Source organism: Chroicocephalus ridibundus, chromosome 2 (assembly GCF_963924245.1).
Source record: "Chroicocephalus ridibundus chromosome 2, bChrRid1.1, whole genome shotgun sequence".
NCBI lineage: Eukaryota > Metazoa > Chordata > Aves > Charadriiformes > Laridae > Chroicocephalus > Chroicocephalus ridibundus.
This window is the reverse complement of record NC_086285.1, coordinates 144,875,099-144,890,749: the sequence shown is the minus strand read 5'-3', so window position 1 is coordinate 144,890,749 and position 15,651 is coordinate 144,875,099. Positions and strand designations below refer to the sequence as shown.

At 43.7% G+C, this 15,651-nt stretch overlaps 1 protein-coding gene across 4 annotated transcripts in view; it reads right to left on the bottom strand.

Moving 5' to 3' along the window:
- MATN2 (matrilin 2) overlaps positions 1-13,510 on the bottom strand; it is a 79,448-nt gene extending 65,938 nt beyond the window's left edge. For 3 of the 4 annotated variants that reach the window (XM_063327249.1, XM_063327251.1, XM_063327252.1), the window contains exons 1-2: positions 13,291-13,510; positions 3,931-4,098 (exon numbers count right to left, since the gene is read on the bottom strand). In XM_063327249.1, the coding sequence (XP_063183319.1) occupies positions 3,931-4,084 (154 nt within the window). In that variant the 5' untranslated portion in view covers positions 4,085-4,098; positions 13,291-13,510. Of the gene's footprint in view, positions 1-3,930; positions 4,099-12,525; positions 12,593-13,290 lie in introns of those variants that run through there. The other variant, XM_063327250.1, reaches the window with a different exon arrangement.
- Between the last annotated feature and the right edge of the window lie 2,141 nt (positions 13,511-15,651).

Sequence of the window (15,651 nt, the reverse complement as noted above, 5' to 3'; positions counted from 1 at the left end):
ACAGAAGAAATGTTATTGCTTAGAATATTACACACTTTATTCAATTATTCCCATGCATCCACTCCACCACAGAAACATGCCCATGTGACATGAAATACATGCCCAGTTTACAAGAACAGAGTTCACCAAGAAAAAACGAAACACAAAAATTTGTGGTTTTTCCACAGTGTTGATTTTTTGCCTTGCCTTATTTTATAATAAATTATTAAGATACAGTAGGGAGTAGGTCCCAAATCCCCTCCACCAAAAAAACTCCACATCATCAAACACCAAAAAAGCTACATCTTTCAAGGACTGGGTACCTGTTGCTTCTGAGCATGGAACCTGCTGAAAGGTGCCATGGACCTCTGACCGTGGCCTTGAAATCACAGTATGGGATTCACCACTCTCGGCAACTGACACAGCTCTTGGTTAGCGTGTTTAGGTGCTGAAGTCCATTTCAGCTATATCTGAATGGAATTAGCTAACGTAATAGACATAATTTTATATTTAAAACCATGTAGCCAACTATATTTCCATTACTGCTTTTCTTTAGTATCCAAACCCTAATGCTAAGCTGCCAAACTGTGCTTTCAATGATCTGTGTGTAATCTAACAAAGCAGCTGCACTCAGCAGGAACTATGGTTTTGTCACAGAGCTCAGTAAAAACTCTTCAGAGCTCTGATAAAGCCTTTAAAAGAGAAGATGCTAAACCAAAAGATTAATTTCCTTTAAAGAATCAGGATAAAGCCAAAGATCTAATACTTGGGATCAAATTACTGATGAGTGGAAAGAGAAGGCAAAATTTAATTCATATGTCGCTTAAGGGGAGAGGTGACCGCCCTCTTCCACAGGAAAGACAAATGGACCATGTTATTTCGTTCTGTTACTTCACAAGATTTTGCAAGACTATGGAAACGATCCTTTAAAACACAAAACCACCCACATTAAAACATTATTTTCCAGCAATCTAATACAAATTCTGTTATTATAAGAAATACACATGTATATTCTAACACTAAACCAGCTACATATGTTCTACAATTAATATGCTGCAAGATTTAAGGAAGTGTTAAGAAATTTAATTAAATTGGCACAATTGACAAGTTTTAAATACTTTTAAGTTTGATTCAGTGTTTAAGAAAAGAAAAGCCTGAAAAGTCAAACCTATTCAAAGCAGTTTGGCTTTCAAGGGCCAAAGAGAGAGTTCCAAAACTTTATGTTCAATGGATCCTTGCACAAAAAATTTCAGATCTTCAATGGAAATAATTAGCTATATACAAATATAATTGGCTGTAAAGGTATCATGTTAAACAAGAAGTGATGCAAAGATCTGCCAAATTAAGACAACACATACCGAGGTTTAGCAGAAAGACTGGTGATAAGAAAAACATAGAAAAGATAGCTCATTCCTTCTGAAACCTTCGTTAAAGCAGATAGGCTATTAGTTCTAACAAGACGATTAAGAAATCTATGCAGTATTAGTGCATGGCTGCCGAAAAATTAAAACCTCCTAAAGCTGGATCCCAAAGTACTGTTATCTCTATATGGACAATCCCACAGGATTTTTTGTCCATTCCATTTTGTTTATTTATGCTGTCAGTTTCCTGGCACAAGGAATTTTACTTCTGTAGATAGCCACTACTAGTATTTTACCAGTAAATAGTTGCCACAGCAGTACACTTTTGTTTTAAAAACTGGTAAAATGAAGAAAAAAGGAATACAATTATTTTAATACTACTACTATTTACATAGCATAATCCTTCATTTTAGCCCTAGAAACATAGAGACCTCCACCCCCCAAAAAATCCCAACCTGAGCTTTTATTACTTTTCCAGGTATCTGTTGGTTCTTTGCAGCTCTATTGCTCACTTTTGCCTGCCAACCAAGTCTTTCCACAACAGCAGCGATTGTCATCACCACCACTATTTATAATACACGTATTATATTGAATGGGACAGCTTCTGATCCCTGTTAAATTGCTGTAAGTCTGGACTGATTTTATTAAGTCAATAGACTTGATGTCACTGAGATCATGGTTTGGCTCCGTTCTTTCTCATGTCATTTAAGGAACACTACAGCTTTCCAGAGAGTGGCATGCATTTTACACATTCTGTTCTTTATAGAGAGGCACGTTTTAACCATGCCACTGTTTATATGCACTGCTGAATTTGAAGCAGGTGACCTAATTTATTATAATAGAATGCAAGGCCCATGAGTCTGACTCCAAACTGCCACGTACTTTTCCAGGCTGGACCAGAGAATGTCCCAAGTTTCTTGCATCATTTAATGTCTTGAAAAGGTTCTTTCAGCCAGAGCTGCAAGAATTGTTTGCATCCTGCACATGCCAAACTGAATAGGGATCCAGAATTTTCAAATTACAGGGACCACAAATCGCTTGCCTTTTTAAAGAAGAAATAATTTCATCTATACATTTTGATTTATATTGAGTGCTAATTCTTTTAATATATTTTCCACTATTTAAAATATGAAAAAGAGGCTATAAAAGCAATTTTTAAAATCATAGGGAAAAAAGGCAAGCTGAGAAATGTGACACCTTTCAGTTTCTCCACATTACACCTTGCTATTGCATTAATTTTTATAGAGAGACAGTTTATTTCTTAAAGTAATAAGCTCACCTAGGGTATTTGCTGGGGGCCCTAAAATATTCAGGAGGGGCTGCTATTTAATCACATTTTAGAATTTAGGATTTTTAGAAAGTTTGAGAGTCTTGTTGAGTAAGGTGTGAATGTGCATATTTCTCTTTGCTGTTCCACATGCACATTTTTTCATGGACTAGATCTCCACAGTGTGGTTTTCAGCCTTCAGCTGCAGAACCCCATCTGTTAGTTTTGAGAAATACGAATAAGAAAGGGAAACGTATTGTCATTTGGATTATATCTATTCTATAGGAATTGAAAACCAATGGTTTTAAGTTAACAAAGGACAGGTTGTGAATGGTACTTTATGGAATTTTACATATTTAAAGGATTAGGTTTTGTCTGGAGAAGAGTTTCGCTAATAAAACTCGGTGCTCCCCTCTCTGTCACCCATTCTCCCCTGTTCTGGCTTTGTTTCTTCTTCTTTCTTCCCAATACACCTTCTGCAGGACGTTCCACATTCCTCGTGTTCACCTAGGTTAGGTGACCTTTATGGCAAGGAAGGCCACTTAAGATCTCCCTCTGGCAGGAGAGAGATCTACTATTGATATGCATCGTGAATCCCTAATGATGGGTCATGTCCAAACCTCATCCATGCTATGTTTTCATAATCTGACAAGTACTTTAAACAGTGGGCAAAAGAAAATTATTCCAAGTCACAAACTGTTAGCAGATGAAAAAGTTGACCAGCAAACTGCTTGATGATGTACAGGCAACGATCAACAAGAGAGAGATGAACCTCATGTTTTAAAATATGACAGCCACAAGCTAAAACTGCCAGATCCTCTTCTCAGCAAAAATGAGCTACTCATTACAAATAAAATTAACCTGAGAAAATGAAGAGATTAACATAAAGTAATGTCATGATAAGCCCCATTTCAATAGCCACTGACTTCCGTTCAGTCATCCTTACGCACAGCACATACATATAGACAGCTAAAACCTGCTGGCATGGTAAAAGGCAGCTTTGACAGAACCTCCATGAATCAATATCTATTTTCTCTAAACAGTGAAAATAAGGTCTTTCTTCCAAGACAACAGTCCTGTAGCAAAAATTTATTTCGTACCACTTACATAAAGTGGATCCAGTACCCCAAAAGTAAACACCTTTCAACAGCTACTAACTGGTTAACAAACTTCCTCTATTCCTGCTTGCAAATGTCAACCTCCTTTTTATTATAAACTAACTCAGCCAAGGTTGGGTCAGCTGCTCATGCCCTTTATCATTTGTATTTGAGGTGGTGGTGTTTGGTTTTTGTTGGTGTTTTTTTTTTTTTTTTTATAACTTACCTAGTAGAGACTGTGAGTTAACATCCCGTCTTCGGGTGAAATGTCCTCCAGGGAGATCTTTTGCCATGACAGAGGCAGCGGAAATCAGAGTGTGTCCGAATAGCAGAAAGAAGCATGCAATCATTTTCTTCATCTTCAAGAAATAGAGGGACATTCAAGGATGTGAAACTGCAATAAAGAAGAGGAGATGAGAGCTCTGATTACACAAAAAGACACGCTGTAACCGTATCAGCCACCCAGCTGCATTGCTTCCCTCCCATCACATACACACATGCAGATATACTGGCATGCAACAATACCTACACCTTCAAGAAAGATCTACATAATAAAGCGGCAGTTAGCAGACCCTGCATAGTGTTTATAAGTATTTTCAGTTGAAGTTCATAGTTAACATTTAAAATGTCTTGATTTTTACAGTCATTCGTAATAATCAATTATTTTTAAGGCAAGAAAAGGAACTGGCAGAACATAAAATTCTGAGTATTTTCTCTCTAATATAGGGATTTTATACACCATTCTTCAGTCTGTCCAGCATGACCATCACACATCGCTCTATTTTTCTGTCTATCAATCTATTTTTCCTTTTGTGTATCCCACTCAGCATCCCCAAACGCGAACACCATGTTCTGGTGTATATGCCAGAGAGCAAAATGAACCAAATCTTTGCACTCAAAATGCCCAGCCTTGCTTAAACTTTTAATACTATTCAGTAACAGGTAAACTGTGATTTAAGGACATTCAAACTAGGAAAGAGATGTATGTAAATAGCTGACGATTGAAATAGTGGCAACAAAAATTAAATTTTCTGGTATTTAATAATACACTAATAATACACCAGTATTTCTGGTGCTCTAGTCAGGAACAGATGGACACTGCAAACAGCTCACACCACTGAAAATCTGGAGGCAACAGCTGTTACTGCCAGAGATTACTGTCGAAAGCTTCTCCCAGGTTGTTTTCTCACCTCTCAGGACTGCAGCAACAAAGGGCTATACAAGACCTCCCTTCTCTCTGGCCTGCTCCTCCAGCACACAAGGTAGATGAACCTCAAGGATAGATGCTGGTTCTAGCACCACTGTTTTAGAAACATAGAAGCCACACTCAGAGCGCTAGGGAGTGTAGAGAAATATTTCTCATGCTTATTTGCAAGGCTGTCACAGGAACCAAGCATGAACAGCTTGTTCAAAGGGTTGATCTGGCTGTTACCTAGTTATCAGCGGCCTAACCCATGTCTCCTTCCTATCCATCCTAAACAGATGCGGGGACTGGGCTAAAGCCACTTTACCTGTTCCTGATGGCACACTAATAGAGAACCAACAATACTGTGGCAGAGCACATTCACATGTCACTGAACCATCCACTAAAAGGACGATGCCAAAAAAAAACATGATAAAGAAGTAACTCGGGACAGTCCTACCAGCTCTGCAAAGTATCCCAAAATATACTCTCCTACATTCTGGCACTTAGCATATTTTATAACTTTGCAGCAATTTTTGATATTTGGTAGCAATTTTCAAATTCACTGGGCTCACAACTATTCCCAAGCAACTTCAGAAACAAGGGAAAAAAAAGTGTTTGCTATGATTTTAAGTCTTTGAATTTTGTTAGAAAAATGGTTATAGAGCATGTAAATATCCTATAATTAGCCGATTATATAAACCGAAATGCCTACATAAGCATTCATTAGTTGTCACCAAATTCTGAAACATGCTAACGCAGTAAATTTTCAATTTTGAATATTTTACCAGTCCCTTTGAAAAGTAACAGGGAAGGGGTACTAAAGAAACAAAAGCATTGAATAACAGTGCCTAGTTTTCTGGGGATCTTTTTATTCAAACTTAGCATAACTTCTATCTTCAACAGTACTTCATTTTGATTCAGAAACCTTAGATCCTTAGATCTCCTTATCCTTACCAGCTTGATAACCAGAAAATAAGTTTGCTTACAGTTCCACCAAAAAAGATCCAATTCTCATTGAAAAAAAAAAAAAATATTATCGACATACTCCTACCCTCACAAACAGTATTTTAAAATGCTGTTTCAAGAGAAAGCAATGCTTAACAGAGGGCAGCTTTAGTTGCCTCTTACAATTTTGATGTATAAGATAATCTAAAATAAAAATTAAAGTGAAATTGCATCCATTCACAATGAGGAAAAAAACAAGTTCCCAAAGCCAAAGGCTGTGTATGTGGTAACCACAGATCCAAGCCCGCTGCCGCCCCTTCATCCACACTGAAAGCTTCTGTGCTGCTTTCCTGAAGTGATGACAGTCTGGACTTGTGTGCTTTGCTCTAGTTCCAGGTACCTATTGGTGTCCACTGCTGCTTGCATTTTTACATGACCAGTTTGCATTGTGGTTGCATGGCTTCTCTGCATACAGTCCTCCCACAGTTCTCTGTTGATTTTCTGGGTCTTCTGCAAGATCCCTTGTCTTCACTCTGGAAGCTGGATGGTGTTTTGCACCACATTTGGTATTTAGCACCTCATTTTCCCAGCAGGTTAAGCCAGGCTGCTGACACAGCCCTTTGCAGCTTCACATGACATCCAGGCTGGCTAAGCCTTGGTCTACCAAGCTGAGAACATATTCCCAAAGTACCAATGTTACAAACATGGCTTTTTGGCTACCTGGAAAATATGTTTCAAGCACTTCAATTCCAGCTGTCACCGCAGGAGTATTCAGCATTATGCCATTGGGAGCCAACTTCCACGGGCAGACCCAAGACCAAGTCACAGCATGGAAAACATCCCAAAAACCTCAAAAGCAAAAGACACCAAGAGGAGCAATACATGGGGCTCCACCAGGCTGAGCACCAGATGCAATGGCTTCCTCTACTCCATTTTTCTACCCGTAGAGAGAGGAAGAAGAGGGTCCTATGCAGGGCTTTCACAGCAACCTTGGAGCAGTCAGCACAGCACGCTGGTCTGCTGGACATGTGAAGAAGCTCCTAAGAGTAAACAGGCAACTGCTGCTCACAGAGGTACAATCTGGAGACGGCTGCTTGCAATATCTGCAGCTGTCTTGATGTTTGGTATAAAGGAGATTCTCATAGAAGATGGCAAGTAAATAGACAGGCTTTCTTGTTCTTTTCAGGCTTCCTTTGGTCCCTAACTGGCTGCTAGTCAAGAACTAAATATTTCCATGGTGTTTTCTTATCAATTTTACCTGTGCTTGCTTAGCCATATAACCATGCAACAAAATAAATTTTCTGATGCATTGTTATGGATTTTCAATTTCCATGAACTACAGTGTAAGAATACTGAAAAATGAAATTGTGACTTCATCTTTAAAATACCTACTTCCTTTGTTGGACAGCACTCAAACAACACAAGCCTGTTTCTACCCTTTCAAATATTTTTCCATGGAAGTCTCCTCATAAGGGATTGATGGCTGTTTTGGACAGAGGCACTACTGAATATTCAGTGCTGTGCTGATAAATCAATGACTTTCTCCACTGCATGGTGCACGTTATTAAGATTTGTCCTCTTCAGTGTGATAACTCTTAAGTAACGTCAAGGGAGAAGAGATACTCTGTGGCTCATGGTGAAGTCAGTGTCCTTCCATCTCTTACCCCACTTCAGGGAAATTTCTTTCACACAGAATTGGGAAACCCTTCCACTGGCCTGGAAGGCTACCTCTTTTTCATTCAGGTACCTTAAAAACGTACCTGTCTTTGCTGGGCAGATCTTGCTGAAAAAGAAATTGGAAAAATTCGGAAGTAATATGTTTCAGCTCATGTTTACTGCTCCTCTAGGTGGTCTTCTTCCTCATCTTGCAGTCCAAGGCTAAATCAGAAACATGCACTCCACAAACCCCTTCCTGCACTCCACAAACCCCTTCCTCTCCACCTTCTCCAGCTGCCACTAGAACTGCCACAATGCACAGAAGGGGCAATTCTCAGCAGTTACCTGGAACATCAACACCTTTAGTAACTGCAGATAATATCCCCTCTCTTGAACCCTATATAATTTCTCATCATAGATGGGAAGGAAAGGGAAGACAAAAAAAGCACCCCAGGCAGCAGTTATTACCACTATAGAGGCTGTCTTCAGTTTTCCTTGTTTGATAGTTAAGAGAGACAGACATTTACTTTCATTAAGCTGCCAGCAGATCTAACTTCAGTGTTTTTAAGTTATAAAGAACATAAGCGCATAAAAGGGAAAACATTCTGAAGTTCTTTCAGCACTCCTTATTATCTACCCATTTTTAAGATAGCAGAAAACTGCAGTTATAGCAAAAGCTTTTACTGAAGTTAAAGAAACTGCAAGCGACCTCTGTAAATCAATAAAATCAGAGTCTGTGTCCCCCAGTTAGCAAGCACCGTAAGTTACTTGGAAAACCAATGAGCTCTTATTACATGAAAGCCACAAAATATCTCATTCTTAATCCCATCACCTCAGAACGTAAAAAAATCAAGGAGAGCAGGCACTGTAAAGTCTGTCAACTATCAGTTATAACATGTTCCAAGGTATTTCAGTATCCACAAGCCAGCATAGGCATTACTAGTCCATTAATCATTAAAATCACTGTGTGTGGCATGAGTGTCAGGACATAGTACCAATAATTTCCCCTGTCTTTCTGGGTCAGACTGCTGAGACGGGAATTTTCCAGCTCTGCAAAATAGCTACAGAGTCCTGCAGAGTCCCACAATGTAAAATATCTGTCCCTAGCTATGCAGGTGTGGGGCTGCTGCCCACAATCAAGAGGATGATATTTAGCACATCAACAAAAAGCACCATCTTGCCTTCATCCTTAAAAAGGAGCACTGTACTGCCATCCTGTTCCGCCAAATGATGCACTGGATTTTCTGTGTCTCCTTGTTGCACAAGGAGGGCCTCACTAGGCTCAGCAACACAGGACAGGTAGAAATCCCCTAAAATCACAGTTGTCAACTGCATCTCACTGATATGGTTAAATCATTAAGAAATAAGGTTACAGGTGCTCTAAGTTTCTAAATTCCTTGTCTGCCCCCCAAACCCGATGGCAGGCACTATGTGCACTCAAGCAGGTAAAACCCATCCACCACTGCACTAAGTCCTGCAAAGCAGCAGAGCTGTATTCCCTTGTTAACACATTCATTAGCTCCTTTTAAGAGGCTAATTTTGGCTATTCATGCTGTCAGTAGTATCAGATGGATCTGGGAAACCAATTATCTAGAAGTCAGTTAGTAATTGGGGTGTATTTTGAGGCAGACAACCAAAATGCAAACAGCTTTCCTAACAGCACAGCAGGCAACTACGACAACAAAACTAACCATTGACTTGGCAACATGAAACGGTTCTTTATCAATCTAAAATAACGTGTGTCTAAACAGTAAGAGTAACACAAATCTGCAGTGGGCTTAGGACCAGAAGTTGTGTACTCCAGCACAAGGAGACTGGACAAATCCTTCGCATGGGTCCATGAAGGTCTACTTCCTGACAGGAAGTTTTAGGGCCACACATCCTTGTTTTGTGTCCGCAGAAGGACACGATCCTAACATGCGATGGCAATCTGCCTTTTCCAGACATGTCTGCATAGTGATGGGGACAGGATGACAACCACAGATTCACAGTCTTCCAGCTTTGTTTCCTATGCTTTCATATGGTTCTCTTTGTCCAGCACATATCCCTACCTGGGCAGCTATAAAGATATTCCAGAGCTCTCTGTACTGAGAGGTCCCCCTGACTTGTATAGCAATCGGGCTGCAGATAAAACTCCATCAGTACCTAACTGTTCTGACTGCTGCTACAAATGGCCACAGCTGAGCTGTATCCTGGACTAATAAAGTCAAATGTGACAGTGGACTATATTAACTTGCATGTTGAAACACGAAAGGGAAGACCCAAAAATGTATTATAGAGCAGTTCCTAGAAGGGAGGGGAACGACATTTGGTAGTCAGCCAAATATTCCCACAAACCCAGAACTGTACATGAGTACCAGTATGCAGAGTGTAGCTGAAGGCACTACAGGATATGGGAGGGCAACCACGTTCTGGAAGCCATCAGAAGAGCCTTGGGGATGGGGGAAGAAAAGCCTATTCAAGCAGAGAGCTCAGACAAGCACACACGTGTCTTGATGAGTATACACACCAAAACATACAGTGTATCGGAAAGAGCAAAGATCAGCATTAAATTTTATTGTGAGGTGTAAATATCATGGTAGGCCTTTTACACAATGGACTCCATTATCTAAAGGGCTTAGAGTATGTGCACTAGATCTGTAATTTGATTTTCTACAACTCTAATGAAATAAAAGAACATTAAGGGATCTATTAGTTATTTTTAAGTCATTCATCTAAATCACATATAGACTTCCTGATATCGCTGTTGTAAAACTAATAACTACTAAATCATAGAATTGTAGAATAATTTAGGTCAGGTAGGACCTCCATAGGTCACCAGGTCCAACCCCTGCTCAGAGCTGAAGCTGACGACCATTTCAGTAATTTCAGAAACTTGCCATATAAAAGTTAACGGTGATGCTGTAGAACACTGAACCCATAGTATGGTTTACTCTGCATAGTTTCCAGTGGTCAGACAGCAAGCTTTAGCAGTGGGAATTCTTATTTTATGACAGCATCAGTCTCTATGTTATGATTTTCTTCCGTTGCCACTTGGACAATAGACCTTTTCATTATCTTGTTCTTTTGGGGAAGGCTCATTTGCACTTTCTGGTTCCGAATCTGATCTAGACATCAGAGTTTCCACAAAGTTCCCAGAAGAGTAGCATGGGAAAACTGAGAAACTTCACTTTTACCATGAAGAGTAGGTATTTATATGAAAGCATATATTATATGACATACAATACATATGTGGGCTGCTTAGTTTTGTCTGTGAAGTACAGTCACAAACCATAACAGACTGTTAATTGCAAGCAGAAAGGCTTTTCTTTTTTTTTTTCAAAAAAAAAAAAAGGCTACAGTAGAGGATTCAGTAGTTCTGAAAATTATTTGCAAACCCACACTGACCCCAGTACCAGCACCAGCACAAAACAGTAATTTGGGGATCAAAACCACTCCATTCCAAATACTCCTTGCTCGTAATGAAAACATGATCTAGCAATGAGTATGCTATATAAAAGGAGGTTGATAATGATGTCCAGATTATAATTAAATAGCAGTGCTTAGCATTTTATTCTCCCATGGAGATAGTTTATAAGTCAAGGGAGAGTATTTAGATCTGATTAGCCTTTCCCTAGTTTGCCCAGACTAAAACATATTTTACTATTACAGCTGGGTCCCAGGGTCCCAGCTCATAAGCACTAGAGTGTGCATTAGTTTGTTCATGAGAAATCCTTACAAAGTCAGTGGAAAGACTCACATGAAGTAATTAGGTGTGAATATTGAGTGCAAGATTGAGGATCTTAGCTGCAGCCTTGTGTAACTGACTGTTAAATTTTCTTAAGATATAAAATAAATCAAATTTAATTTGATAAATATATTTATAATCATATTGATATATAGTACGTGAGGAAAAGTTTAAAAAAATCCAGAGCTTAAAGCTGACACTTCTATATGAAAAGTGTATAATTCAAAAATTATTTTGTAGATTTTGTATGGAAAAGCCATATGTGTATTTTATTAAGCTCTTGATTTAAGAAGAATTTATGATGGGATTCAGTGTGATGATTTGTTCTGAAGTAGTCAGCTGCCTGACAGTAGCACATCTATAACACGTAACACACCACGTCACCTTTGCAGGTTGCTATCAGAATCATTCACCCCTTGAATGACGGCCCCAAAAGAAAACCCAAACATTTAGGAAGTACTACATAAATCAGTAGATTGCACTCTTCCCTCTCAGTCACCACTAACCCACGGTTAAACAATGACAGCAGCCAATCTGACACAGAAAGAACTGTCTTCTGAAACAGGAATATGCAGTCATTAAAGATGCCACAACAATTTTTATAAGATTGAAGAGCACCATCTAGGTTGGGTTTCCAGGGCAAGTATATGACATGCAGCAAACTGTTCTCCACTCCTTCTGTCTCCAGCAGATGCACTGCTCTCAGGAGTCCGGGCAGCTCCGCACTGCGTGACAGAGGTGACACTGCTCCAGTGCAGGGCTACCTGCAGGGCTGTACCTGCTGCAGCGGGGTGAGCCGCATACTGTCCTGCTGGAAGCTGGTAAAGACACCTGCAGGCTACCCACTAACAAATGTTTCTAGCTAAAGTTTGGCTCCGATTCTGCACTGATTTTAAAACATAGCATGGCTTTTCCTTACTGTTAAAAGAGTTACTGAAGCACGCACGGGGAAGAGGACATAAGGGGGGTCTGCTCAGCCCCATGCAGTCGGAAGGAAAGGGAAACATTTCTCCTGCGGCTGAAACACCAGCGGCACAAACCACTCCAGCAGGACCCAGCAAGCGACCATCTAACCCAGCCCCGGACCCTGCCGCGGCCCCTCGCCTCGGCCTCCCGCTCCCCGTCAGGCCCCCGCCGCCCGCGAGGCCCTCCCCGGCCGCCCCCCTCATCCCGGAGGGGACACCGCGGCACCGGGGTCGCTCGGCCCAGCCGGTGCTCCCGGGCGGGGGTGACGGCCGGGCGGGAGAGGCGAGGGCTGGGCAGGGCAGGGCAGGGCAGGGCAGCGCGGGCGGCAGAACAGGGCTTACCTGAGGGGCTGGCGGGGCCGCTGCGCTGGGCGGCGGGGAGCGGCGGCGGCCGGGAGCGAGCGCGGGAGCGCCTCCTCCCCCCCGGCGCGGCCCCGGACGGCGCTTCCCCCTCCCGCCCCTCCGGGAGCTGTCGCCTCCCGCCAGCCCCATCCCCGAGCGGACGTAGCCCGGCTCTGCCGGACTGAGGGGAGGGAAAGGGGGGTTCCCCCGCCTGGGACCCAGACCTCCAGAGGCGGCTCTTCCCCGGGCGGCAGCTGCGGGTGGCCGGGCCCCTCTCTCCTCGGTCGCCTCCGCCGTCAGACACGCGGTCCCACTTCTTCCCGCCGGCCTCGTGAGGAACGCGGGCTGTCGCCCCGCTCCCTCCCGCTTGCCCTGTGCAAGGGACGCGGTCCCTCCTTCCCGCCGGCTCCGTGTGAGAGACGCGGTCCCGCTCCCTCCCGCCTGCCCCGTGAGGGATACGGGCTGTCGCCCCCCTCCCTCCCGCCGGCCCCGGCTGAGGGACGCGGTTCCCCTCCTTCCCGCCGGCCCCGTGTGAGGGACGCGGGCTGCCCTCCCGCTTCTCCCCGTCTGCCGTGAGGGAAGAAGTGGGATCGACGGCCCTCATGGGACACGGGCCGTCGGCCCCACGCCTTCTCGCCTGCCCCACAAGGGACGCGGGACCCGTCCCTCCCCTCAGGGACGCGGGCTGCCGGCCCCGCTCCCTCCCGCCCCTCCGGGCTCCCGGCTGCCCCGTCTGGGCCTCGCCGCCCCGCGTCCGCAGCGCACCTCGGCCCCGCCGCCGGTTCCTCCCTGTCAGACCTGGCCCTGCGCTGCGAGGGGGTGGCGAGGGGAGCTCCTGCAGCCCTGAGAAGAAGCGCCTGCCCTGGTCGAGGGGGTCGTCCCCTCAGGAGAAGGCCGTGGGGCCACCGCTGGAGGAAAGCGGGGTGGTTTGGGTCCGGCGGCTCAGCGCCGGGCCGGCAGCATCCTTCCCCGGACAGCGCCCCGCTCCCCGTGCCGGGCCCGCGCTCCCTTCCAGGGAAGGCGACCAAGGGAAACGTCGGGGAATGGAAATCCCATTCCCCGCGCGAAGGACCTCCGGGGCCAAGGCAAACAGTCTCCCCCGGTAAATCAGGCGGGTGTCCGCCACCGGCGCCAGCCCGTGGGAGCCTCCCCCGGGGAAAACGCTGCCCGAGGCGTGAAATAAATGGGCCGGGTCGAAGGGATCGTCGTTTCACAGCCGTCAGGGCAGCGGCGCGGTCAGTAGTCCCCAGGTGGAAGAAGCTGAGTGTGAGGCTCATATCATCACTTACAGTTTTATTATGTATGAAAAAGGAGTAAAATAAAATTCCTGCTTTGCTCCAAAGCAATTGTGATTTCTGTTTCCTGGATGAAAAAACAACCCAACAGCGAAAGACATTCCAAATGCAGAGGTGAGACATGTCCAATAAGAAAGGGATAAAATCACCAAGTCCTGCCAATTCCAGTGCCTCAAGTGCCGGCGTGGTCCGAGAGAGGAGTTTTGTACCCCCCAGAGTTGCTGGGACGGTGAGCAAACTTTGGAAATCGGCAGAGATAATTTGGGTAAGTTTCGAAAGGCATAATTAATTGTCTGTGAGAAGGGTGTACAAAATCTAATCCCTAAAAAGGGGGTGTAAGTGTCAAGCAAATCTCAAACTGAAAAGGTCCAGATTCACCCTGTCCTTCGCTCTGAGCAATGGCTCCTGAACCTCTCCTGTAGCTAGAGGAAAGGAAAAAATTAAAAAGGCAGCCAAGCACTGATAGACATTATAGCAAAGCCAGCAGAGCCAGGTGCAGAACAGTTCACCCATTCTGTTTCATCCTTTATAATGTGTCACAGGACGAGGCCTCAGCCACGGTCCCAATTAATGCTCCATCACCTCAAAATTCAGCATCTGTACCCCTGAGGATTTCACTGTCCTGTAGCTTGAAGTACCAGCTGAGTTGCTGGAGGAAGAAAGAAGGCAGGAGAGAAAGTGTGGTGGTGAGAAGATGATGTGAATGCCCAGCAAAATGCTCAGCTTGGCAGCTCCAGCTCCAATTTACACATAAGAAATCCCAACACCAGCTCTTCCCAGAGGCTGTGCAGCCTGCTGCTGTTGGCAGGTTGAACACACGGAAGGTATCCCAGCTGGAGACTGGAGGAAGGGGCGTGATGGCAGTGAGTCAGCACAATAAGGCATCTATTTGTTTCATAAGAGACAGCTTAGAAGAAGGGGGAATTTTTATTTGACTTTATTAATCAACTTTGCTGTTTAATACTGTACCAGAAGTTCTGTGTATTCCCCACATTACAGAGGCTCACTGTCTCTTCACCACTTGTCCTTCCTCAAATGATGAGCTTCTGTCCTTCACTCCCACGCTGTGACTTCTTTTTGATTTGGGAGAGACATTGTTCAGTCTGCCAACATTTGGGAGGATGAGTAGAGGACAGTTGGAAGATGTTACGTTAGAAAAAGCTGGAGGCTTCTCTCAAGCCATTCTTTGATCTGGAGGAAATTATTAAGCTTCTTGAAGACTGCTAACTGGTTAGCAGAGGCTTTCTCAGTCTCCTCTTTCCCTTCCTGGCTTCTCTCAGTGCCTGGAAGGATAGTTCTCAGTCTGGAAGAAACTCTCTGTGATGTAGGCTGCTTTTGAATTATCACAGGCAACCACATAATGTAAAAAACACATTTCAGAAAGTACGTTCCATCTTAAAAGCAGGTGCTTTAGTAAAACAGCAGTGAATTGGTTTTCCTCCTGCTGTTAGGGGACTGTTTCAGACCTTCCTGGTAGTTAGACACTTCCTACTGATTTCCAGCCTAAATGTATTTATGGCCATTTTATACTTGTTTTCTAGTACCAACACTGTCTTTCAACCTAAACAGCTCTTTATCTTCTCCAGGGCTTGTCTAGCTAGTGTATTTAGTGACACCAAGCATTTTCTCTTTCAGCTTTCACTCTTGTTTTGCTCAATAAGCAAGTTCTCGCTGTACATGTGCTGAGCTGGTTCCCGTGGGTGCATGTGGCAGAACTGAACATGATATGCTGTATGAGCTCTCACCGGAACATTTCTATTTACTGAAAGTACTTTGCCAGTTGTTGTCTAGGATTTCATTATCATTTTCAGTGGCCGCATTACCATTGATG